The sequence below is a fragment of the Camarhynchus parvulus genome, chromosome 10, assembly GCF_901933205.1.
Source record: "Camarhynchus parvulus chromosome 10, STF_HiC, whole genome shotgun sequence".
NCBI classification, from domain to species: domain Eukaryota; kingdom Metazoa; phylum Chordata; class Aves; order Passeriformes; family Thraupidae; genus Camarhynchus; species Camarhynchus parvulus.
In genome coordinates, this window is record NC_044580.1 from 20,273,859 (window position 1) to 20,300,852 (window position 26,994).

At 38.7% G+C, this 26,994-nt stretch overlaps 1 protein-coding gene across 3 annotated transcripts in view; it reads left to right on the plus strand.

Annotated features, from left to right (window-relative positions):
- The window catches only part of IQGAP1 (IQ motif containing GTPase activating protein 1), a 45,635-nt gene that overhangs the window by 4,457 nt on the left and 14,184 nt on the right, over window positions 1-26,994 (plus strand). For all 3 annotated transcript variants that reach the window (XM_030955150.1, XM_030955152.1, XM_030955151.1), the window contains exons 2-15: window positions 427-526; window positions 12,405-12,561; window positions 12,935-13,012; window positions 14,697-14,773; window positions 16,169-16,236; window positions 17,299-17,412; window positions 17,806-17,984; window positions 18,616-18,706; window positions 19,212-19,375; window positions 20,387-20,471; window positions 21,530-21,693; window positions 22,060-22,220; window positions 22,749-22,873; window positions 26,021-26,184. In XM_030955150.1, the coding sequence (XP_030811010.1) occupies window positions 427-526; window positions 12,405-12,561; window positions 12,935-13,012; window positions 14,697-14,773; window positions 16,169-16,236; window positions 17,299-17,412; window positions 17,806-17,984; window positions 18,616-18,706; window positions 19,212-19,375; window positions 20,387-20,471; window positions 21,530-21,693; window positions 22,060-22,220; window positions 22,749-22,873; window positions 26,021-26,184 (1,727 nt within the window). The remainder of the gene's footprint in view (window positions 1-426; window positions 527-12,404; window positions 12,562-12,934; window positions 13,013-14,696; window positions 14,774-16,168; window positions 16,237-17,298; window positions 17,413-17,805; window positions 17,985-18,615; window positions 18,707-19,211; window positions 19,376-20,386; window positions 20,472-21,529; window positions 21,694-22,059; window positions 22,221-22,748; window positions 22,874-26,020; window positions 26,185-26,994) is intronic.

A 26,994-nucleotide genomic window follows, 5' to 3' on the forward strand; every position in this document is an offset into this window, starting at 1 on the left:
TGGACTATAAAGATATAGAAGGGATTATATGATGTGAATATGTATTTGTGTCCTTCCTTAATCTTTTGCTATTAAAATTGGAGGATAGGTGAGGAGACAAGTGGTCATTGATGTGCTTTTGAAGAAGACAAAGGCAAAGCTAGAAGAAAATAAGAAAATAAAGGATTGTTTCTAAGAAATTGTAAGAGGGATGCAGTCAATTTGAGAAATCAGGAGGAAGGAATCTGACAAATGTATGTGACAAGGATAAGGAAATGGAGAGTTTTCTCTTGCTGGTAAAGAACAAGTCATTAGATCCTTAGTTTTCTGAATTAAAAACCAACTGTGATGAGTTTCTGTGGGAGAGGTTGGATCTGATTTTTGATGTGCCTGTTCCATTACATTCAATCTTCAACCATATGAGGGCTGTGTTTTGTTTATTTTCAGCCGTCTTGGATAATGAGAGGTTAACAGCAGAGGAAATGGATGAAAGGCGACGCCAGAATGTAGCCTATGAATACCTTTGTCATCTGGAGGAAGCAAAGAGGTGAGAATAATTGATTTTGAAACTGCTGGTGCTTTAAAGAAGATATGACCTTTGGTACGGGGAATAATTTGGATGCATCTTACCTCTTGCCTTGGTTTCTTAGTGGCTATATAGTTTTGCTAGAAAGAACAACCAATCAAAAAAATCAAAGAAACTCCTTTCCTCCCCGAAAAAACCAACTGACCTCTGATGTGTATTTGTAAGGTTCTCAAAGACTTCATGACAAGGGCTCTGTAGCTGTTTGTTCTGTTATTCCTAGCACTGGATGGGTTCTCTTGATGTTATGATGATTTTTTACCTTTTCTTTTTATATACCACTTATATGTTCTCAATACTCTTAACATGCATACTTGTAATTCTTTAAGTCTAATATCTTAGCATAGTCCTAGTATTGTATTAAGCCAGAAGACTGAACATCCTGAAGGCCTTGCACTTGGAGACCAAAAAACCTTATGGTATCTTGAAAAACCAAGACTCCCTCTAAAACATGTCCTGTAAACTAAAATTAAGTTCATCTGGGGGAAAATACTTGAAGATAAGAAAATGTCACACTGTTCATTTAAACCTCTCAGTGGAGCATAATTTTTAAATATACTAATTTACAAAGTCCATAAAATTGTATATGTGATCTACTGTGTGTGTACATTTTGGTCTGTTTCACCTTGGTGAATTATTGCAGCATAAAAATCCTTATTAGATACTGAGATAAAAAGCCCTTTATCCCTTAACCCTGTCTAACTCTTAATTCTAAGCCCAAAGGCATCGCGTCCCGTTGTCTAACTTGTATATGTCTGGTCCAATATTGCCTCCTGGCCTAGCAGTGCACATGAAAAACAGTTATTCCCTTCCTCTTAACTGAAACCTTTTACAAATTTAAATTGTAACAGTGTATATTCCTTGCACACTGAGACCTCAATTCTTGCATATTTCCCCATGCAGCCATCTATTTAATAGAGCTGTAGTATTTTTCCCTGGGTTGCTCGGACTGCTTTCTGGGCACTCAGTGTCTTTCTGGAAGTTCACTGCCAAAAGAGAGAAAAGTTTTCCAACAGGGCCTTAGTGGGCATACTTACAAAAAGTGCAATGATTATTTTGTATACTCCAACGGATTTGGTAGTATCATACATTATTGCATGGTATCTGCTTTTTCATGATGTTATGGTATAGTAGAGTTTTGCTGAGTTGTCACCTTGAAGTTGTGCTGCTGACATTTGTTTCTCATCTTTTATTTATATGGTCTGTTGTATTTTCCCGAGTGTTACCCTTCACTCAATCCTGCTGAATTAGATTTCTCCTGATTTTTGTTTAAAATATTGAAATAACTTTTATTCTTATTCTTATTTTCCCTGACTGGGTGATGAATTTTGTATAAATCTGTGTCATTCTTCCTTAGGAAGGCAGGCATGTTCAGCTGTAGTGACTTTACTGAGGAGGAAGTACTGAATTTGTAGAAGTTCAAACTTAGTTCTGCTGGCAGAATATAAAGGATTGAATTCCAGGACTTTAATTTTACCAAGAATTTATAGTATATTTTTGAAGGGACAGGGAGAGCGCAGTTTATGCTGTAGTCCTTTAGGTGCTTTATGAGAGTTATCAGTGTTGTAAGTTCGCAGAGACTGCTTAGTTACTAGTAGGTAATAATTTTCCTTCCATACAGACTTGAATGAAGTTTGAAGTAGTAACCAAGATCTGACTGTGTTTCAAAATAACTCCTTCCCTTTGAATCCAGAGTCTAGCAGCAAATGCGGGGCAAACAGAAAGAGATGAGTTGCACTGTAGTAACTGTCCAAGCTTGAAGGAGCCCCAGATCCCTCACTTGTGGGTTCTTCCTGCATTCAACCTTGGAGTAAATGCTAGAGGAGGTGCTGATTCTCAGTTGAATTCCATGCTCAGGTCTGCAAAAAAACCACAAAGCACCTCAGGCAAAAATACATTTTACAGTAACAGCTTTAATATTTTCGTCTAGCTCTTGCTTAATCGTGGGTACTTACTCTTTAAATAAATCAGCTTTGACTCCGAAATTCTTAGTGATCTTGTCTCTGCTTCTGAGTGTTGTCTTGATGTTGATGAAGTTGAGCAGCTGGGCATTTGATTTTTGCCACACCTTGTCAGAAAAAAGAAGTTTTCACTCTTGTCTCAGGGCATTGAGATGTTTCAAATAATGCCTAGTGGTAGCCAGTATGTTTTGTAAAGAATGAAGAAACAGCTGTGCTGCTCTAAATGCAAGTGGTGGTGTACAGCCTTCCTTGTATCCACCTTGGCAGTAGGAGCACATATTTTTCAAGTGGAAGGTCTGCTTGGAGAGCCTAAACCCTTATCCAACCCATAATTCATGTTTGCTTAGTGGCATACAGGTTATTCATGTATATGTGAGTGGGAGTTCCTGATTCCTATAGAGAAGGCCGTATCACTTAACATAAGAGTTAAAGATTAAATCTGCTCCAGGAGGGGAGCAGACTTCTGAGTTTAATAATTAAGATATACAAGGGAGAGCAAAGGCTTGAGTTCACTGTCTACTTCCAGGAATTTTTTTTCCTTCCTGAGAAGTTATTTTGTAAATTGCCCTTCGAGGTTTATTTATTGCTACTAGTGCAGTCTAGAAGAGGGCTCTTGGCTGCTTTGTTGGTAAAGAGTTTATTTAGCAGAAGCAAGTAAACAAGAACTATAAGAGATCAATGTGTTTGAAATTAATGCCCTTGATCTGAGATTTTCTATATTTGAGTTCTTTGCCAGTACTGTAACTGAGACGTAGCATCTGAATTAGATACTGTGGCCTTTTTCTTGTACGGTCCCTCTGAGCTGTGAGAGGGCTAATAATCTTTCTTCATGGTGAGAGAATGTCAAATTGGAAATTATATCTCTAAGGAGAAGAGGAGGACCTAAGAGCCAAGGAAGGTAGCTGGTGTACTCTGTGTTGCACTAAGAAGCTGGAAAGGTGAATGTTATGAAGGTGATAGTAGCCAAGGCAGGGTGGGAGGCAGCTGAAGAGCAGCAGTTGGTGACTCCTCTCCTCTTCCCTGTAATCATGTTATATTATTACAGTATTGTATTGCATTCAAACACTGTAGTTTGTATTTATTTTTTCTTCTACAACATAAAGACAAGTAAAATCATGCGGTTAACAACATGCTGATTAACATTGTTAGAGGCTTGCTAGCCCTTTAACCGAGCAACAGATATGGACTCTAGAAGCAAAGTGGGTTTTTTTTAAATGTTAGAAGACAGTAAGATAATAATTGACTAGCACCTAATTTTGTACTGAAGTAAAAAATTTAGAAAAGTTTGAATTTCTGATCTGTCTGATGTGATGGCCCATGTGCAGTGTAACTTTGGGCACTTCTGTACTCTATTTATGGCAATTTATAGCTGTTTGCAAGACCTGTCTGCTAATGAGCATACATCAGAAGCATTATTAGAGTTGTTTGATTGGTCTTTTTCGACTGTCACTGATTTTCTATTGTTATTTAGTAGTTTTTTATTTCAGTTAATAATGTGCAACAGTCTTGTGAAACAGGAATTAATTCTTGCTAGTTGGAGGAAGTTACACTCTGCTTCCCTAAGTTGCTCAAGATTGTGAAAGACTGAAATGAAATTTGGAGTTAAAACAAAGATTGTGAATAGAGGGGTTCCTCTACTATGTGTGGGCCAGGTGCCTCATTCTTGATGAAAAATGGCTTTATTAGTAAGAGTTGTTTAATCAAATTTTCTTTTCCATGTTCTCTTGTTTGTTTGTTTGGATTGCTTTACTTTTTGTTTTGTTTTTTGTTTTGTTGGTGTTTCTGTTTTGGTTTTGTTTGTGTTTTTTTGTTTTTCTCTGTCTCCGAATCACAGTAATGAATAGAAAAGCTGTGACAGTGCAGAAAAACTGCAAAAATATACTCTGTTCTGTTGCCAGCTCGTTCTCACAGAAGGGTAAAGGTATATTTGTCTTAAATACAAGCAGCCTGAGACCTGATTTTTGTGGTCCTTTTCTAGAAGTCGGGGTGTTTTACTATAATATCCTTCATCAATGTTTCCACTTGGAGATTGGGTCAGATACTGGTTTTGGGTTGGTTGTTTGGATTGGTTTTTCATATGTGTTGTTTTGTGGTGGGTTTTTTGTTTGTTTTCTACTTCTCTCAGACACAATGCAAGTGTTGTGTTAGATTGTAATGCAGGAGTATTCATAGACAATATTTTATTATCACTAGTTATAAGTTGAAGTAACTTCTACTTAGCTCTTACTGCTTTATTTGGGCTTTTATCAGCTCCTGTTTGGACTTGAGGTATTTCTCTACAGATCCTGTTCTGTTTTGTGTGACCTCATCCAGTTGCAGGGAGTGGCTGTCTGGACTGGAAGTGACTTGGAATGCACATTCAGGACTGTTTTTTCTGAGAAGTGGGTGGAGAGAGGTACAGAAAGGACAGTGGTGGAGTACCACCATCTTTGCCTCACTTCAGATACTTCTTTTATGACTCACTGGAAATGGTAATGAACAGCAGGCCAGGAGGAAAGAAACAACTGTTTGTTCAGAGACCAGGATTTCTCTTTTTGGACGGTGCTTTCTGAAGGAGTACTGTGTATAATGTAAGGAGAAAGCAGCCCAAAATAACCAAAGCAAACAGATGTTACTAACAGTTCTCGGCTATTCAGTACTGTGGACTGCTTCTTAGTAACCCTTATTTACAAGAAATTTAGTTGGTCTTGAGGACTGATAACTTCAGTGATGTTGTAGCTTCCAGGCATTTAGGCCTATTTAGTTTCTAACGCTAAATGATCAAGGCAATTATCTTGAAGAAGATTTCTGTGTGTTTGATAATTACGTTCCTCCTTACCGTGGGCTTGGTACTCATCTGAAAGCTCTCCAGGACAAATGACCAATCTTTTTTGGTGGACATGGCAAGTACAGTAGTATTCTCATCAGCAAGAGCAGCTAAGAGAATTTTTACAAGTTTATGGCAGTGTTTGCAAGGGAGCAAAGAGGAATCTCATATTTACTTTTAAGGAGGTGGGGAATAGTAGAGGGAAATATTTTAATGACAGAGTGTCAGTATTGTCTTTGGTTCAGCTGCATGTTGCCAGGAAGAGTACACCAATCACTGGGAAAAATCTGACATATGTTACTCATTAATTTCTTGCTCTCTTGTATCTTTGAACTGAAATTGCCTGTGTGGATAATGAGAATGTTCTTTTAGCTGTGGCTAGTACTTGTTTTCCTAGCTCTCCATCTGTACAAACCTTACTGAAAGGCATTTAAATATCCACCTACTTTTCTAGAGGATAACACTCCTGATGTGATAAATTTATTCTACTTTGCCGTTGTTAACTCTCTGAGAGATCTTTCTTTCATCTTTTGAGGTGATTCCTTGATTTGTTTAGAGCTGGTAGAATGAGTTATTTTGAAGAGAAGTTTTTGTTGGGGTTTTTTCCATGGCTGTCTAATGCCCTTGTTCAGGTGAACTGGGTGAAGATCTGAGGCTGTCTTCCAAGTTTTCTCTTCTTAACCATCTGTGTGAATGCCTGCCAAGTCTACATTTGTAACTGCACTAAAAATATTTGAGATTGCCTCTACATATGAATGATCTGCTAGAGTATGGGAATCATCATCTTTCAATAAAATGAATAGTATGGCTAGTCAAAAAAATGCCATACTTGTGGTGTTGCAGTAGTGAGCAGTGAAAAAGTTTTTAAGCCATAGTTTTGTACATTCTTTTGGGTGGTTAATGCAGATAGCGTTGGGAAAAAAAAAAGGCGCTGCCCTTTTGCTCTCACCACTTTTTCCTCCGCTGTAGTGCGACAGCAGCCATGCGTCTTTTCCTTGGTACATTTCTGGGGAATTGCATTAGAAGAAGGACTAAACGATCACAAACAGAAGCATGTAGATGTGAAGGCACCACGTGCAACAGTTGGAATGAATTGTCTTTAACAATGCCTGGATTAGCTGCTAGTCATCCAGATCCCAGCATGTTTGCATTTGGTTTCGCTAGACCCCCTTTGAAGGCAGAGCATAGTGAACAAATGCTGGTGAATCATGGAGGTAGTACTGGACAGAGATAGTCATCGCAGTTTACTATCAAAGGGTATGGAAAGGTTTATCCTTATCTGTAACCTGTAAATTCTCCATCTGGTTGCCAACTGAGAACGTGTGCAGAAGATGTGAGGAGAACTTGATGACTGGTCACCCTCCATGTCAGGGCAACAGGTCCTGGGCCTCCTGATCCTTGTTGGGCCAGGTGTAATAGCCCTCTCCTGGGTGGATAGCTTGAACATCCTTTTCCTGCTTGAGCAAGAGCTTTCTCTTTTCTGGGGCAAGTAACAAAAATCTAAATTTCTATTTTGGCTTGTTAGACTTTTCAAAGCTATTTGAGTTGAAAGTGAAATTAAGAATGATGCTTTTGGTAGAGAAATAGAGGGTTAGAAATAGACCAATCAGCAGTCAAATGTGTTTTAGTAAACACATCTTGCTCAATAGAATAAGTCAATTTACAATCCTGATAGTTTTATAGTAATTACTGGTGTAATTTTAATGGTTGTAAAGGTACCTGACAAAGTGTCATACTGATATGAGCAAAGTCCTCTGAGTTAACAAGTGTGATTTCGGATTTAGGTGCTTTGGAAGGCTTTAAGAGACTCATCTTGAACATTGTATCTCTTGATGATGATCTTGTTTCCCAGGATGTTGATTGTTGCACCACTGTGAAAGCCTTCCTGTGCTCCTCTTCCCTCCACCCTTCCCTGGGATGTGATTATGATCTTTGAAGAGTGGAATTCTAAATAAGTATTGTTGGTACCTTCCTTTAGATAGGACACCTGCTGTCTGGAACGTGCTGGTGTCCCTTAGTCTTCTTTTGTGAGCCTTGTTTCTGTAGGATGAGTTCTCAGGCAAAAGATGATAGTGCTTTAAATGGTGTCAGTGCCGGGCGCTAGACAAGGTGGGCAAAAAAAATTTATGTATTATACAAATACGGACCCTGAGGGTGAGCAAATCCATTGGGGAGTTAGGGAAAGGGAGACAGTTTTTCTTTATTGAGGTTTTGTTGTTCTGAATGGAATGCTTAGTATGCTGTAAGTCATTGCGTGACATAATTTGTCATTTTTGTAGTAGGAATTAAATGGCAAGCTAGCATTATTCACTATCTCATTTCCAGCTTCTGACTGATGGTTATACTGTGATCACTGAAACTCCATTTGTCGGAGTTCTGACCTCTTGTGTTTTTTCTGCCATCTCTTAAGATTTTTGCCAGACTCTCCTGTTGCAGCAGCCACATGAAGAATAAGATGGTATCACAAACTATTACTTAAGGAGGTTTATATTATTTACTGTATGTCAGAAATCCTGTGAATCAAACTACTTTCCACATAAATAAATGTAGTTTTCAACACAGGAACAGGTTGATCATGTTACAGATCCTTCTTGCTCAAAATGTAGCTGTCCTGGAATTGTGAATCTAGCTAAGTAATTACCAAAAACTGAAGTATGTGAATATGTTTGGGTCTTTACTGCTGCAGGTTTTCATACCAACTCTGGCAGATCAAGAACAAATTTTTAATTTATTTTCTTGTGAGCAAAACTATTATTATATGTTTTATGCTTTTTTTTTTCTTTTTAGCCCAGACTAGACAACTTTAGGAACTTTTGCATTAGCACTGTGATATTTGGCAGAGTTATACCACAAAGGTATCCAGTGTTGATTTTGTTGATGCTCCAGGCACTTCAAAAGTGCACAAAAATGACCTCATTTCAAAAATTTGTACTCACAGTCTGAGCACGTGCATGGAAATCATGTGTTGAAAATGTCTTTGAAGAATGTGATTTTGGGCAAATAGCCTGCGTGTTTCATGGTTGTGAGAAGGAGATGTTTAAGGCAGTCTATGCTGGTAAAGCACAAGCTTAGATAAGCTTGTTTTCCTAATTAAAATACATTGGTATGGTGTACAGACAGTGTTATGAAGAGACTAACAGTTATATAAGCACCTGGAAAGAGAGTTAAGCTCTGTGCCCCTCCAGTCTCCCTCCGTTTCCTCATTCAGGGGGAAATGGAGCATACGCTTCTTGAAGAAGAAGACAACGACCTTCTGAAACGTAGTTGGTAGGGGAACGCTGGAAGCAAAGAAGCGCTTCTGTGGCACTGACGTGCTTACAAAGAGAAGACTCACATGATTCTGACCTATGATCAGGAACTCTGTGGCCCGTGCTCTCAAACTAGTGACTCAGAAATTTACATGGCGGTTCTGCTTGCAGCTTTCCTGCTAATGAAACTGGTGAGGTATTCAGTAAGCAGAATGTGATGTGGAACTGAGCTTCAACCAACAGTGTTGGTACTGATACAAATTGTAACAGTTATTCTTCAGCATGATGTGTCAAGGTTACATACTTTATCTTCTTGGAGTTCTTATTTGCTAGAAGTAATATAATGTCACTCTTGAGGCCTGCACAGTGGAACTGACCACCAGGTGCAGACTTAGATGGTGTGTTGGGCCACTGTGTCATCTCAGAGTTGAAGAACGTCCCTGGCTAGGTCTGTGTTTTGGAATGGTAGGAGAAGTGAAGGTTAGAAAATGTTATTTATATTTCTGGCCCCTTCAAATAATTAGTTTTACTTGGAAATTATTGCTACTTAATGATGACCAAGAAGTGAGCTTTCCTCATTGGTGGATAAAATCACTTTTTTTCAACTGTTGATGCCTTCTGTATTTTGTATGCCATGGTCTGTTTTCTTTTTGTGCTGGAACATACGGCATGGTAGTCCTGTCATGAAATGAGCAGCCTTCCTTAGAGGCTTTCTCTATTTTTAAAATTTTCTGCTCTAGTATTTTTGTTTATTCAATTTGCAACAGTTTCTGGAGAGATGGTTTGCTAGTTCTACTTCCTCAGGCTTGTCTATAATCAGTTTGAGAGGAAAAGAGTGGCTTTTTATTTCTTTTCCACACTATTTCAATTGTCTCAGGTTTAGCCAGACTCAACATTTTCACAAGTGAAAGAGCAAAAGGTATGCCATATGATCAGTGTTAAGTTTTTGCTGTGTCTAAACTCCGATTCTGGTTGAATTACACCTATGATATTTTTCAAACATAAGGACACATTTGTGTAAATTTGTCATAACTCTCAATAACGCCATATTGTGGGAGAATAAAAAAGTTGCTAGTTGAGATGATGATGTTATTTTTTTCCAGTCCTTGGTAATGGAGCAGTGTTTCCTTTGAAAGCTTGAAGACAGTGTTACTTGAGAGACTGGCTGCCCAACAATACCTGATGTTACCTTTTTATTGTCATGTCTTGTCAGGAAAGCCTGGCTCTACATTGCAGTTGATGGTAGTAGCTGCATGTCGGTGTTCAAGAATGTTTTTCTAGGAGGGGGATTTTGTAACAGTATGACTAACTGATTGGAAAGGGGCACTTACTACTTTAATTAGAGCTAGCTTCAGTAAAATTGTAAGTCCAGTATTATCTATGCAGTCATGTGATGAAACTTGATTGAAAAAATAATTCTGGGTTAAACATTGTTTTCTGTACTGGTGAGAGGGAGGGAGCATAGTGGAAACAAGTAGCAGAAGTAGCAGAAAATAATTGAAAGTTTCTGCAAAAAGCTTATTGATGGCATATTGTTCTAATGCCTAATGTCGAAAAGGAGTAGAGGTTGTTGCCCATCAGCCGGGTTCCCTGCTTGTTGAGAAATGTATTTGTCTTGTTCATCTGGAAATTCCACGTGTATTTCTGCCTTTTAAGGATGACAGGTGTTAATTTTAATACAAGTATGTGAGCTTTTAAATATAAAAGGTACTGAATGATATTTTCTGAAAACATAGCTTTGTCCTCTGGCTTAGCAAATGGTTAAGCAATGCCACACCAAGCAGGAACATTACTGTATGTAGATTGCTCTAGTTTTGTAGTTACAATAACACCCACCTAAGAACCTGTTGAAACAGGTATGAGTACATTGAGATAGCTTATGTTCTAATTATGGGCCATTTATCTTTCGTTATGGAGACAGACAAAACTCACTGCCTCTGTGTCCTTCCATAAGGTACTAATTAAATTGTTTGGTCACATGTCCCTTCTACTTACTTTAGGTCTTCTAGTCTGAAGAAAGTGGGTGGTTTTTGTGGTTTTTTTTTGTTTTCCCAGTAAGGTAGTTGGGAAGGTGTTGTGAAAACTGTTGCTATGACTTGGACTCTTTTCAGCATCTGAGTAGCTCTGTGTCCTCTCAGGAGTCTTTGGTTCTAATGGTCTGTGGCATGCAAGTGACAGTATCTTTTTGATAATAGTCCAGAATTTTTAAACTTATGTCGATGTTTATCACATATTCAGTTAGTTATGTGCATTTTTCTATAGCTTAATATTCAAGAGTGACTCAATTTTGAGAGGAAAGCGGCAAAACCTGGAAAAACAGTAGTTTTAAGAAGAACTTTCTTTTTGTAGTTTATGTATAGATATTTTCCAGGTGTTTTCAGAAACCTTTTCTTCCTGGTGAACACTACTTTCCAGGTCCTGCTTTAGGTTGCAAGCCTTTTTCCTGGGCTCAGGCTGCAGTCCACAGTGCAATGGTGTCTCATTTGGGATTTAAAGTGCACTGGGTTGCAGGATCAACTACTTGCTTGTGTTTCAGATCAGTGCCAGTAATGTGGGTTTATAACCCCTGTAAGCCAAACTATTAACTTTGTTTACATTATACTGTCAGCTACGTTTTGTAGTATGGACTGTTGCTATTTTGGACCCCTGTTGTCTTGAAAGTCGCCTTTCTGTGATCTTAATTGATCCAAGTCCTGTAAGAGCTTTAGAGTTCAGCTGCAAGTGAGGCATGGTCTGAGTAAGACACTTTAGAAAGTGGCCTGTGGTTGTGCAGGTTCCTTTTTTAGACACCAGAGCAGTCAGGTAGCAGGTCATCTTCAAGTGAAACTGTAGCTGAGCTTGCAGTTTACAGCCTCCAGTAGCTTGTACAGAAAAAATATCAAGATGCGCCTCTGTTTTGAGAATAGTGATTTTTTTCAAAATGTTTTGCTGTAGTCTTTATTTTTGTCATGAGATCTGTGATACCATTCAATGAGATGGAAGGCAACAATATAAGGGAAATGAGTTATGATGAGAAGAATGCCTGTTCCATGTTTTTTCCCCTGTTCTTGAAACATAATAGTAGGATGGGAGAAGATACATAAGAAGATAGACTTGAGAACATCATCATTGAACTGAAAGAGGGTAGGTTTAGATTCGATATAAGGGGAAAAATTCTTTACTGTGTGGGTGTTGAGGCACCTGGAGCAGTTTGCCCAGGAAATTGTGGCTTGCCCTATCCCTGTAAGTGTTCAGGACCAGTCTTGGATGGTCTGAGCAACTTTGTCTAGTGGAACGTGTCCCTAGTTATAGCAGAGGGTTGGAATGAAAAAGGCCTTGAGGTCCTTTCTGACTCAAACCGTTCTATGATTCTGTGAACATTGTAGGGCCTCTCTGTGAGATCATTTGAAAGAGCTTGAGTTAGTGGCACAAAGTCCTGAAATAACTAGCAAATACTTAATGAGAGTAAAGAAATGCTTGTGAGATAAACCGGTACAAGGAGAAGATTTAAGTTAAGTTAGTTAAAAGGACGGGATGGCCACACTATCTGTAGACCAGTACAGACTAAGTTGTGGGCTGAAGGAGAAACATGAAGATGAGATGGTGTCTTAATTACTTTTGAAACTCTGGCTGATCAACTCTGAACTCTAATATTTTCTCTGAAGTGTTACCAACTAGCATTTTAATGATGCCACTCAGTGTTATATCCATTTTCAACCCCTAGTGCTAAGTGAATAGTATGCTTGAGTATGACAGCAGCAGCAGCATGAGACTTGTTTGGCATGGGATTGTGTTCACAAATTCAAAATGTATTAATATGACCAACTTTGTTGTTTTTGCACTTCCAGATGGATGGAGGCTTGTTTGAATGAGGAGCTTCCTGCCACAACAGAGCTGGAAGAAGGATTGAGAAATGGAGTCTACTTGGCAAAACTTGGAAACTTTTTCTCCCCTAAAGTGGTTTCTGTGAAGAAGATCTATGACAGGGAACAGACTAGGTATAAGGTGAGTGCTGTTGACCATGGATACTTCTTTAGGTAGACATCTAAAATGGGAATATGTACGCATGGAAATACTGTGAGAAAATAAGCGTAAAGTTAATTTGTATTAGTCTTACCTGAGAAACTCTGCCTTCATTCTAGAACAATGGTTAAATTAGAGGGTGGGTGGACTCTTAGCTTTATATCTAAGCTTTCACTTAGGTAAAATAACTTCTTGTAAACGGTCAATATAAGTGTTTATAGAAGACTTCAGACTTCTTTCCTGCTAAAGTGCTGTTTTCACTATCTGTGTTAATGAAACTCATTGCTGTTCTTGGCAGCTGTGATATTTTGTTTCTAAGTGCCCTCCCTCTTGTTTCTGCCGATTTTTATTTCAGGCAACTGGTCTCCACTTCCGACACACAGATAATGTGATCCAGTGGCTGAATGCCATGTCTGAGATTGGTCTCCCCAAGGTAACTTCTGTCTTGTACATATGAATAAATAAATAATCTCAGAAAAGCTTTGTGTTCTGTGGAAGCATTTACTGTTACAAAAAAAATCAGCACACTTACTCGAGTTAATTCTTAAATTTCTAGATTTGTGTCCCTATAGAAACTCTCTCCTAAAACTTGCTGAAAGATTTCATTCTGCTACATGTGTGAGAATGACTAGGAGCAAAATAATTTATCCCTGTGTACCATATCCCTGATATTACTTATCTTGCATAATATCTGCAATATGTCATTCTTGCCATGCATTCTTTTGAGCAGTATGCAGGCGACAGTTTGATTGTGAAAGTTTTTTTAGAAATCAATGCTAAATGTAGCAGCACAGCAGAAAATACTATGTTCTCTGTTTCTTCAGACTTTCCTGTTAAATTTTCACGTCAAGTTGAAAATGTTCCTGATGTGGCTTAATCAAGTATAAATGATTGACTCGACTAGAGAAATGGCCAGATAAAGTTTCAGAGCTAATAAACACAGTTGCCTGAAAATGTATGGAACTGTGGTAGCATTGGGCTGATAGTCAAGTTTTTTTGTAGCCATGTTATGCATAGTCTCACCAAAACTGGCATTGTGTAGTTTAAGTTGATGCATGTATTCTTTGCATATGTACTTGCAAATTAAACACTTTGGTTTTGGCAAAGATTTTTAAATAACTTGTGATTTACTAGTTGAGCTTTCCTGGGATCTATGATGATCTTACAGAAACACATTTGGTATTAGAAAATACTGAAATATGCTGTTAGGGTGGTTAGGTGAAAAGAAATGAGGGTTTTAGACAGAGAGGCATTAAGTGTCAGGTATGAGGTAAGATTTTTCAGATGCATTAGGCTTTGGGTGGAAGTAAATGTGTGAGAAGATGTTGAAGAAACTAGGTTGGAGTTCAGTACATTTACATGAGATTCTGGTGCTTTAAGTATTTTACCATGCAGAGCAACCAGGGAACTGATGCTGTGGAATTAAGGGTCATTCAGTTGCTCTTGCCTTTACAGAAAGAGCAGTGCTATTTTGTTCTCATAGGCAACAGCAAGGAACCTTCAAATAGCTGGAAAATAACATACTTTATTATGTTACAATAAATCAGGACTTCTGAAATAGTTGAAGTGTCATTTGTTAAACTTTGAAGGCTTTGTGTTTGAAAGCTTTTGGGTCCAGCTAACTGAAAATATAGTATGCAGAGCACCTCAGTGCTGGTCTGGGTTGCCAGAAAATTCTGGAAAACTGAGTGCTGGTCTGGGTTTCCAGTTTCCCTGTGAAACTGTCTCTCCTCTTGTTTCTCAACCACATTTAATCCAAACAAAATTCTGTTTTCTCTCTTCTCCTGTAAGTCTTTTTTTTCATCCTTTGGCTTTCACTGAAGTCCTTGCTACTACCTCATGACCCAGTCAGTATCTTGGTGTACACACAAAAGAAAGGTTCTACCCATTCACATATGTAGAACTTGGCAGGAAAAGGGCAGCTCTGATTTGGGTATTGGAAACAAAAGGAAGCATTGACACTTCATTAGGAGAAACATTGGTCCAGGGCGCAGAGAAGCTTGAAGAGTTGTGTTCCATGAGCTGTTTCTCTAGTGTAATGTGGAAGAATTGAGCTGATGTGATTTGGCTGTATAGAGTGAATATAATTCAGACTGCTACTTTTGTTTTATCTTTAGATATTCTACCCAGAAACAACAGATATCTATGATCGCAAGAACATGCCACGCTGTATCTATTGTATTCATGCACTCAGGTAAGGAATACTAGACAGAAATCTGATTGCTTCTGAAATCTTTCTGCAAAGCTGAAAGGTGACAGGAGAGAGAGCTGAACTGAAGGCTGGATGAGGGCAAATCTTCTAGCAGAACAGTCTCATCAGGTCAACAAAGATCCATTAAGCCAATATTTTGCCTAGGACAGTGGCCAAATCAGATTCTGAAGGAAAAAAGCCAGTCAAGTATGTTGAGATTACTACCTTTTCATTCTGATTCCCACCCTCTCTGTTGTCTGAGGCAGAGCTAGACATTGTTTAACCAAGAAGATGGTAAGGCACTGGCACAGATTACCCAGAGAAGCTTTGGCTGTCCCATACCTGGAAGTGTTCAAGGCCAGATTGGATGGGGCTTGGAGCAACCTGGGATAGTGGAAGGTGTCCCTGCCTGTGGCAGTGGGATGAGTTGAAAGTAGATGATCTTTAAGGTCCCTTCCAACCCAAGCCTTTCTGTGATTCTGTGATCTGTGTTGAGCTAGCATGACAGGTAGAAAGTAGGAGTCGGTTTTCTTTTCCCAGACCCATGTTTCTGCAGCTGTATGGGTTCATCCCTCCTTTGTAGCGATTCCATTTCTCATCAGGCCGCAAGTGAAAACATTAACCCCATTTTAGTGAGCCAAATCAGCCTAGTGAATACTTCGCTATTAGAGGTGCCCCACCTGCAGTCCTGTGTCCAGTTCTGGGCTCTCCAGCGTTAGAGAGACACAAACAAGCTGGAGAGAGTTGAAGGAAAGGTCACTAAGATGCTTAATGGACCAGAGGATCTCTCCTATCAGGACAGGCTGAGATAGTTGGGACTATACAGCTTATATAACATGTAGTGCCATGGGAATCTCAACAATGTGTGCAGCTATCTGAAGGGAGGATGCAAAGGAGAAGCCAGGCTCTTCTCAGTGATGTCCCATGACTTGATAAGAGGCAAATGGCATAATCTGAACCACAGGAGAGTCCCTCTTAACATCAGGAAATTTATCTGTGAGATTCTGCTTCATTTATCTGTGAGATTGACCAAAGAGTGGCACAGGTTGCTCTGAAATGTGAGGTCTCCACTGTTTTGATCCTCAAAAGCCATCTGAAATGATCCTGGGGAACTTGATCCTATGTGACCTGGTTTGAAAAGGGAGCTTGAACAAGACAAACTTGAGAGTGCCCTTCTAGCCTCAACCATTCTGTTATTCTGTGAAGACTTCATAGTGGTGGGCCAGTTACGTTCCACTAAGGGGGGAAGAGAAGAGTCAGCTCACTCTCTTGGTGATTATGAGCTATTTATTATATTGGCTTACCTCTCCTTGAATCTGTATCTCCTAAAACTGTATCATTGCCAGAACCACAAGGAAAAATGCCTAGTTCTAATTATTTGCTTCTTTTATTTTCTAGCCTGTACCTTTTTAAACTGGGTCTTGCCCCTCAGATTCAGGATTTGTATGGCAAGGTAGACTTCACAGGTAAAAAAACCCCAGCACTTATGTATGCTGCCTTCATCTCATACCCTTCTAGATCAGTTATTGAACGCTTGTTTAAGTCAATTAAGGGATTGTTGCTGTTGATATACTTAATGTAAATAAAATTATAAATTAATGGCTGTGAGGAGTTTTAGTAATTTAAGAAAAAGAACTTCATTTGCCAGCTTCTGAGACAGGCAGTTAGACAGTCACTGGTTCATTTATTGTACTGTAAATATTTATTTCACAAATAACAATGTCTTAATTCTCTTTGTCACTGTTGTAAGATGCTTAAGCCTTGCATCCATCTCCTTGGGAGAGTTTTCAGTTTGGAACTTAGTACATGGTTCTGACCTCCTGTGACAGTTTAGAGGTGCCATCAGCTGAAGAAGTGTTTGACAGCTGATCTGCTGCAGGAGATGCCAGCACAAAGTTGTGTGTCCACACACCTCCTCAAAGTTTCACTTCCTTAATTTTGTGAAAGTGTCACATTCTCTGTTTTGCATTAGTGAGGCTCTTGCCTGAGGGCATGCATCTGGTTTAAAAGGTGTATAAACTTTATTTCCCTGTAAATTGGTTGTTAATTATACTTATAAAATGCTAAACTCTTAACTGTCTTTTAGAGTTGTATGATATTTAGCAACCGTATGTGTTGACACACTGCATTCGCTTCTCTCAGTGTAGCCTGTTTGTGGGGAAAAAGAAAATCTTAAACTACTGCCTGTGTGTTTTCCTGACCTGTTGGCAACCACAGTTGAGGTACCTCAGTATGGAGTCGGTTTCCAGCTCCTCACGAGAGTTCTTGCATTGTTTTCTAATAAGAAAAACTACAGAATACTTCCGTACAAGTTTCTGGGAGAAATGTAGATTTTAGGACAGTGTGCAAAATGTCTTAGCATTTTCATTTATTTTGTTTCACTTACTGAGTTACATTCAAAGTATTATTTAAATAATAATTGTCATCTATTGTAGCTGTCCTATTTTTTTTTAACAGCAGTTAGTACAACAGTGCTAATGGATTGTTAATGATAATGCCATGTAACACTAATTTAACATATGTTTCAGAGGAGGAAATCAGTAATATGAGGCTTGAACTGGAGAAGTATGGCATTCAGATGCCTGCCTTCAGCAAGATTGGAGGAATTCTTGCAAATGAGCTTTCTGTGGATGAAGCTGCATGTAAGGAAAAATGGCATTTTGTTTGCTTATTCAAATCAGCAGATCATTTAAGTGTTGGTTTTAGTGCTGCAAGTTTTAAGGCTAGTACAGTCTTTCTGATAGGCCTTTTTGAAAACTGGGAAGATGTTTTTATTCTTTCCCTTGTGTATTTTTCTTTTTCCTGGAGCATGATGATTTGACTACTTAAAATATTGTAATTAGAAATTAGGCTGCTATTTTTTTTCAAAACACAAAGCCATAATGAAATGAGAGATACTTTGATAATTCTTTTGCTTTCCAGTTAATTTTCAGATGATTTTTCTGCTCTTTTCAAATAAGAGATTCTGGATTTCTTGATTTTTAACAGTGCTGTTTTATTTGGAACTAACTGGCAGACTGTGGCCTGTTTTTCAGTGCATGCTGCTGTCATTGCCATTAATGAAGCAATTGACCATCAGGTTCCAGCTGACACTCTTACAGCAATGAAGAACCCTAATGCTATGCTAATAAATCTGGATGATCAACTGGAATCCACTTACCAAGCCACACTCTACAGAGCAAAGCAAGACAAGATGGACAATGCTAAAAATAGGGTAGCTCAGTTCTTTCAAAGCATTTGCATGCGTTGCTATGTTGTTGCTGAATGTGTGTTAAGGTCATGTGTATGTGGTCTTAGGTGGATTTACTCCTCCTGGCATTCTGTTATGTTCCCCAGTAACCTATCTTCTTGCAGAAAACAGGCAAGAGTTAACTGTGTTAGTCTGTTTAGCTGTCTGAAATACGGGCCACATAGATACAGAATTCCTGTCAGCGTTTTTAAGTTGGGAATGCATCCTTCTGTTTTCACAGATATGTTTTTCTAACAATGAAATGATGAGCAAAACTGACTGATTCTGGAAGTGGTCCATGTTGCTTTAGAACTCTGTATAACACATGCCTAACTCTGTGTACTGCTTTCTGTGTTCTGGAGCTCTACTGTGTGTTCAGTAGAGCCATTAGATTGAAATAAGATGGTTCTAAGCTGTCTGTATCAGAGTTTGGCTATAGTTACTCCAAATGTATTTATGTCTAGGGCTTCTTTTTGCATGTGTAGAGGTAGTGTATGTATGGCTTGTCACAGCTCTATATGGGTCAACATTTACCCTTCCTGACCTTTTCAGTTAGAAGGTCTGTAAGGGAGAAGGAAGCTGTAGAAACCCTGATTAGTTTTTATTTCATCTTCAGATTGCCTCAGAAAGTCCAGATAGAGAGAGAGATGTGTATGAAGAACTTCTGACTCAGGCTGAGATTCAGGGAAACATCAATAAAGTGAACAGTAAGTGTAATGTTATACTAATAGTCTTAATTAAAAGAATACTTCAAAATGATACCTGTGCTCCTCTTTTTCTGTAATACTGACAAAATTTCAAGGCAGCTCCCTTGTTTTTGTGGGTTGTTTTAGTGGTGGGGTGTTTTGGTTTTCTTCAGTTATGTGATTTTGTTGTTGTTAGCTGGTTTTGGTCTTGTTTTGTTTTTTTTTTTAGTCATTATTAGTACATAGTTGTAAGCTTAATTCACTACGACTTCTGTTACCCTTCCTTTTGGAAATGGATTGTCCATGTTGCTGAGCCCTTCAATTCTTCATCCTGAATAGTGCATGCCATTTAATAGCCTGTTTTTCAGGCTAATAATTCATAATTGACTTCATAATTGATTCTGGAAGTGTTCCTTTTGGATTACATACCTCACTTGCTGTCTATCAGGTCTAAGAGTATTTCCTTCTGAGTGGTAGGTTGTGTAAACCATGGCGCTTTCTCAAGACTCTGTTTTACTGTTGCTAGCACATGCAGCCATATCAAAGATTGACCTGGCTTTGGAACAAGGAGATGCATTAGCACTGTATGAAGCTTTGGCAACACCAGCCCTGGGACTTCGAGGATTGCTGCAAGAAAATTGTGACTGGTATTTCAAGCAGTTCTTGAGTGATAGACAACAGAAACAGGAGGTATGGAAAAGTATAGATTACCCTGGTCTGTGAGGTTTTCCCTGCCTTTCACAATACAACTGTGTACTAATCACTTGGTATATACCTTCATTACGGTTTAGTGTTGTATAGAAAAAGTCAGTGTTAAGAGATGGAAGCATTGAGTAAGCCTATTATTTAGGCTTTATCTCTGCTTGTGAAAGGCCAGTATAATGTTTGTATGTAGGTGTAGATATAATAGACCAAACCTTAAACTGCCAACTTGTGTGTGTATAGAACTATTAAAATTTAAGGTGTGTCCTCCCTCATTTTGCTATTGTCAGTGCCCAAATAATGTGAATATGTGTGTTTTATAAACACCTATCAGATAAGCCTGAACTACTTTCACTGTGGAGAATACTATCATAGACTGCTTGAAGGCATGGTGCTTAGGGACATGGTTTAGTGGTGGATTTGGCACTATCAGGTGTGCGGTTGGACTCAACGCTCCTAAGGGTCTTTTGCAGCTTCAATGATTCTGTGATGCTACCCAAGTTATTAAAGTCCTCCTACTTCTTTTCTGTTTGTATTTGTGTAGTATCATAATAGTCCAAGAAGCGTGTATGTATAAGCCAAAGCTGCATGTTCTTCATTTTGATGTTCTGCTAACTCTATAGTTGCTCAGAGGTAAAACGCAACATTACTTAATGGACTGTTTCATGCCAAACTGCACAATTGCTAGTCTCACACCAGCACGCAGCTCGTGTATAGGGAGCCTTTTCCCTCAAAGTTGTGCCTTTTGTCTTAAGTATGTTATCACTTTGGAAGCAATCTTGCCTTTCATTGCTATGTCCATGGGACTGCATTTCTGATATAAAAAAGATCAGGTTGTACACATACAATCTTTCAGCACCTGAACTGAGAATCTGGTGAGTAATTTCTGATTTCCTTATGTATATTCTTTGTGGTTTAAGTTCAAGTGGAGTATTTTTATTGAGGTAATTGAAATTAACTTGGCATTGTTTCACCCTTACAGTTTCTGTTTTTCTTTAGGCTGGCCTTACAGGTCCTCTGCAGAAGGAAGAGTTGCAGTTGGGAGTGGATACTGCTAACAGGGCAGCACAACAGTACCAGCAAAGTAAGGATCAGCAGAAATTATTGTAGGAAAGTCACTGTGGATGTGATCAAGAAAATGAGGCAGCACAATATTTGGGTCTGTTATGAATGGTCATTGTGAATGTTCTTTAAGTACTTTACAGCTGCTAAGAACATGAAAGAGAGTTGGTTACCCTAATTATTTGCAATGTCTTTTATCTGGCTCTTAAAACGTGGCTGGAGATAACAGCATTAAAACATTAATTTTAATTAAGAAACATTGAAATTTTGCATCCATCTTAAATAACCTCTTTTTATAGAATACTTTTATGAATTTTTATGCTGTGGATCTGTGAAGAAAATCTGGATTGCTCCAAGAGATGTGAAAGATAGGTTTATCTGCTGATCATTCACACTGAGCTGTAGAACCATTACTGTTTCCAAATATCAGGTAGCAAATAAAATGCCGATAATTTGCTGATTGTTTTTTGATAGATGCTTCTGAGACCACACAGAGCTCTCTTACTGTCCAGGAGCAATTTACTCTGTGAGCAGTAGAAAGGAGAGTAACAGAGATTGGAGGAGAGAGGATTTAGAATACAAGAGGAAAATAGTGAACGCTGAATTAAGTAGGCAGCTACCTTTGAAGTACCTTATTTGTTAGGCATGGAAGTCCACATTTGTTTACCTTTTTGTGGTGTTTTAAGTTAGCCAGCACGTACCCACTATGGAGTGCCTGTGTTACTGCCTTGAGCAGGATAGAGGTAGAAAGGAAGAGAAAATCTGTGTGATTCACCCATCCAAAAATTTGCAGTGAGGCTTCTTACTATCAGAATACTGAAATGGTAAAACAGTCCCTTGATAACTAGACAAAAAGGTGAACTAGTATTAAATATGAACATTGTGTGTTTTAATGGTCTTCAGTAATGGAAGGCTAGCTAACTAGCGTAGGGGGTGTATGGATCTGAGAGTTTGGCTCTTTCCCTGCAGTTTGGGTATCACTCTTTCTCTAGTTAAGTATTTGAGTAAAATGAAAGTGCTGTTATTATGGGAGTCTCAGCTGTCTGCCTTCCTCATTTTTTATGCTCTTTGAATTTCTAGAACTGGCAGCAGTAGCCAAAATTAATTCAGCAATTCGAATGGGTGATGCTGAGAAGACTGTGGCAGAAATGATGAATCCAGAGGCCCAGTTACCAGAGGTTTATACATTTGCTGCAGATCTTTACCAAAGGGAGCTGGTCACCTTACAGCAACAGAGCCCGGAAGTAAGTATCACCTTCTCTGGTATTTCTGAAAGTTGGCATGGGTCGCTGGGTCTACCTTGTCTGTTTTCCTAAATGCGTTCTCTGGAACAAACCTGTCTTGAGTCTTCACAGAACTGCTTTGGTGTTCAGTCTGTTCTGATGTGGTTTAATCCTTTAATCTTGATCTGGTTGGCCTTGTAAGACTTTACCTCAGTCTCTTACTTAGTGATCTAGCTTTGTTTATGATACTCACCTTTCTACTTTGTTGTCTTAAAGGATGTCTCTTTGCCTTGTTACATGTCTCTTCTGACAGCTACTCCATTGTTCTCTGTGTGCAGCAATAGTTTGTATAGAGTGAATAGAATTAATTTGTCGTCCTCTTTGCAGGGTCACCTCACCCATCCAGAACTATCTGTTGCTGTAGAGATGCTGTCTTCTGTGGCCCTGATTAACAGGGCTTTGGATTCAGGGGATATGAACACAGTGTGGAAACAACTGAGCAGTCCTGTCACAGGCCTTACAAACATTGAGGATGAGAACTCGCAGAGGTGAGTAATTCAAGGAATTGTAGCTGTCCTTGATGGTGCATCTGTTCTGTGGCTTCATGAATTTTCTATTCCTTCTCTTAAGTTTTCCATGATTTCTACATTATTTGTTACAGTTATGGATTTAATCTCTGCTATCTCTTGCATCTTGTTTTTGCGATTACTGTTTCTTATTGGTCTGATTCCTGTGCTGTCTTTCAGTGCTTTCTCATGGATTTCACATTAAAATCATGCTGTAATACCATTAGGTTGTCACTAGTACTTATGCCAGCTCACCCATTTTCTTTGTCCTGGACTCTTACTCAGCGTTTCAGTGCTGTTTTCTGTTTGGCAATTTTGTCTGAACCTACTTCACATTTGTGCTGATATCCTTCACACACACACAAGCATTTCTCTTTCTCCCCATTTTCAGTTTCAACTCCCATGTTACCTCTCTCACTTAGTGTGCAGTTCTCAGTGCTGGGTTGTGTGCTCCCTGAGCAGCTTGTTGCAATGTCATGTTTACTGGATTTGGGTTTTGTTTTCTGACAGATACATTGATGATTTGGTGAAGCTGAAAGCTGAAAGAAGTGCAGAAGGAAATGAATTTATCACATGGAATGATATCCAATCATGTGTTGATCATGTGAATAAAGTTGTGCATGAAGAACATGAAAGTAGGTTTTTCTGTTCAAGTCATGGTAGACTGATTGTAGCTTATAAGAAGTTCTAAAATTAGGTGTCAATCCAAAAAGTTATTGATTGACTTGTAGTTGTGTTATGCATTAGATATCTAGGAAGATCTTGGTTGTGAACAAGACTTGGTGTTCTGTAATATGAAAGTCTTGATTGCAGGACTTTTTGTTGATGGAGAGATCAGGCAGTCTGTTGTGTTTGTGGTAATGACGTCAGTATTTCAAAGCTGTTTATTAATACTTCCAGTGTAAATTTCAACCCTTTTTGGATTGGAAATGCATTGTCTGGTGTCAGCGTCTAGGATTAGTCTAGAATCTTCTCATTTTGCTTCAATCCCCCAATTTTAAGCTAGTATTACCAAAATCTCTCAATTAGTTGTAGCCTTGTCTTGGAGTGCTCCATCCTTCTTCCTAATTTGCTGCGTTCAGTAGAATATATTTTTCTTGAAGTCTTATCCTTTCATTTGATGCCTACTTTTTCCCTGGTCAGGTTTTCCTCTTCTTTCTTTTTTTTTTTTTTTTTTTTTTTTTAATCTGCATTGGTCTTTTTAACCTTCCCAGTATTTCATTCCCTGGTTTAGCTCTGTAATCAGAAGATGTGCAAAAACTCTCTGAAGCTGCAAGTGTCTAACACAGATCACTGGTGATACTCCTGCTCCCTGGGTGCAGGGACACTGATATTTGAGCTCTCACAGTGACCATGCTTCTGAAGTTAATCCTTCAACTCTCCTATGCGTCTTACGCCCTGCAGTCGCACTGCTCAGTGTTTCCCTAGATGGCTTATTGACCTGGAGCATGGAAGCCTGTTTTTGCATTCATATAAAAGGTGTGCTCGAGGAATCACCACTAATGCATTGCACTCACAGGCATTTAGTCAGTAGTCCCATATTGAAGAGAAAGGAAGAGGTGTAGTATATACATACATATACAGTGTGAGGTTCAACGGGACTTGGAGCAGCCTGGTCTGTAGTCTTCTTGGCCTAGTGGAAGGTGTGCCTTGCCCGTGGCAAGGGGCCTTGGAGCTAGGTGATCTTTAATGTCCCTTGCAACCCAAACCACTCTATGCAGCAAGTGTGAGTACTGAAAATTATATACTCATGAAGGAAAAAAATTACTGTTGCAAGCTGAAAATGGTGAATGAGTGTTAATATAATTTCTATGCTTCTAGCCCTGCAAGTTTTTTACTTTCTATTTCTCAGTAGTATTTATGTTAATAATGGTCTTTTAGCAGTGATAAAAGACTGGGTCTGAGTGTAATTATGAAAACTTCATCAGTAAAGAAAACTGGAGTAATTCTTCTTGCGCTAAGACAGTATTAGTTGACGTAAAATCCAGAGTGGAGATAGAGGAGTCCTTGAAAATAGTACAGTTGAAAAAACTTAGTCTTCAGTAGACCCTCGTGATGTTCTATTTCGTATGGTTTAATTTTGTTTTTTTTTTTTCTTGTTTTCATTAAGGGTTCTTAATTTTTGTTTATGACCAATACCGAAAACCTCCTGGGTTTGACACTAATTTTGAAGCTATATTTGTAATATTTATAATTTTATAATATTTAGTATCTCAGCAAGGCTTGGAGCTTTGCATCATAAAGCGGGAGAGATTTGTCACAAGTGGGGAGGGATGATAAAGTTTATGTTATACACTGAGACAAGCTGGTGTCTTCTGCCACTCCTTGTTCTGTACTTGGTGTGTTGTGTTTCGCCTTGCAAAGCTTATACGCTAGAGAGGGTTAGCTTTTAAATCAAAAGCTTGCTATCTTGGTTAACTTCTTTTCTGCTTCTCCAGATAGACACTGTGTTTCCTATTTGGGTCACAAAAGTAGATTTGTTAAAACCACACAATCGGGGTGCCGCACTGGGGGTGCACTCACCGGTGCTAGTTTTATAATATCTTTTCTGTGTAAGAGGTTACGGTGGAATTCTAAAAGTCTGTGTAGTCCCAACATCCTGTTTCTTTTAACACTCCTTGTCCTGTAAGAAAAGCTGCAAAAAGTCCTATAATGACGTAAATTGTTCTCCTGGGGAATTTACTAATTCTTTGGTCTGCTTCGTATATGCCCTTATACAAAGATACGTTTATCTTCTCTCTATGAATAACTTAAATTAGTCAGAGAAGGTCCTCAAGCTTTGTGGTTGTATATAAATATATGTGTGTGTATGTGTGTATTTTTTTTCTGTGTGCTTTCTTAAGTTATCATATCTGTTTTTTGGTAGAAACCAGGCCATTGTTTTAGTGATGCAGTTCTTGCAATGTCCTCAGCATATATTTTTCCCTAATCTCTACTCTATCCAAATGTAATCTCTTCCCCAAGATGTTCTACTTTTTTTATGAACTTCTGTTTTGTGAGTCTTGTGTTGAAGAGTCACAGTCTTTGAATACAACCAAAATTGGAGATTCCCACACTGATCTCCTTTCTTTTATCTAAAAGAGTTCTTTGTTCTGCACTGAACCAAACCATGGCTGGATCCCTCTTTAAGTAGAGAATTGAATCGGATGAACTCTGAGTTTCATCTCAACCTGAGTTATTTCATGATTTTCAGGATCAGTTGCTATAGATGTAGATTCTGTTTGCATTTAGCTAACTGTAAGGTCTTTATTTTGCTGAACAGTAAATTTTACTGTACTTGAATAGCATCCACTTCTCTGATAGCACAACTGATACTACATATGTCCTTAATAAAAGAGTTTTCTAAAATATAAGGTTACTGTATTTTTAAATGGTATTCCATGCAGGGCCTTAGTTTCATGTGAAGATTTCTTTCTAGAGAAGCCATAACCTTGGAATATTGTGAACTCTGGCCATTTGGGCTTTCTAGAAGCTCTGAGCTGGGTGTCTGAGGATTCAGTTTTGTCCCTGCATGTGGTCTCCCTGAGCTGCTTTTTTTTTTCCTTTGAAACTTTGTTTTTTTGATTACAGCGCTCAAGAATTACGACTACTTTGGAGGGGAGAAATAGCTTTGGTTTCTTTGCTAGTAAAGAATGTTTTCTGTTGAAAAAATACTGTGGTTCTGAGCTGTTACTTGATTTAGGAAGGACTAACTGCGCTTTTCTTCTGAAGCAATGCTTGTGATTATTGTTAACCAAGAATGGAACCTTGTCTTTCTCCTCCCCCTTTGCATTCCTCCCTAGGGATTTTGGCAATTGGTCTTATTAATGAAGCTCTGGACGAAGGGGACACCAAGAAGACTCTTCAAGCCTTACAGACTCCTGCAGCAAAATTGGAGGGTGTCGCCCCAAAGGTAGCACAGCATTACCAAGATACACTACTTCGAGCCAAGAGAGAGAAAGCGCAGGTGAGTGCAGTTAAATGCACCTCTTGAAAGACCTTTGCATTAGTGTTACTGTAATGTTACTGGTCTTGAAAGTCCGGAATCAAAATTGGCAATGGAGAAGTGGGCGTTCTGCATACCTTCAACCGATCTTAACGAATCAGAAAGAAATTTCAGCTAGCAGTGTGAATCTGTGAACTGTGGAGATGGGTATAAGGATATTAAGTGCACATGGTGGCTTGCTATAGCTAAACTCGGGTCCCAAGTGAGATACGTATCTTTTTTGTGAAAAATAATATTCATTATCTGTTTTTGTGAGGAGACCATGTTCATTCCAGGAGTACTGAACTTCTGCTTGCAAGTTTTCTGCAAGCTTAAGTACTTTATTCTAATGTTCTGTGTTAAAGGTACTCTTAGGTATAGTTACATATATGGCAAAAAAGAAAGTTTCTGGAAGTGGAAAAATCTATAAAGTGATAAATTAGAAAAAAGACATGAAAGAACATACCTGCTACCAGCAAAATATATATGCTGTTGTTCACCTGATGACACTTCCATAGCTTATGACTTTTTTGAGCAGAAGTTGTCGTTAGCCAAGGACTTCTACCTACTTGTACATAGTTGCAGTTTTCACTAATTGAAAGGTGAAGATGAAGAGAGGAAGAGCAAGTTTCATCTTACACCTTTCATCAAGGTATAAGAAAGGATGACGAGTGCACGTGTGTGTATGCAAGTGATTTTTGGGTAGTAGGGAGGGGACACTGATTTTTTTTTTCCCGTATCTATTTACAGAGAGGTAGCAGATGTCTGCTTTCAGTGACTTAAGAGTGTTTT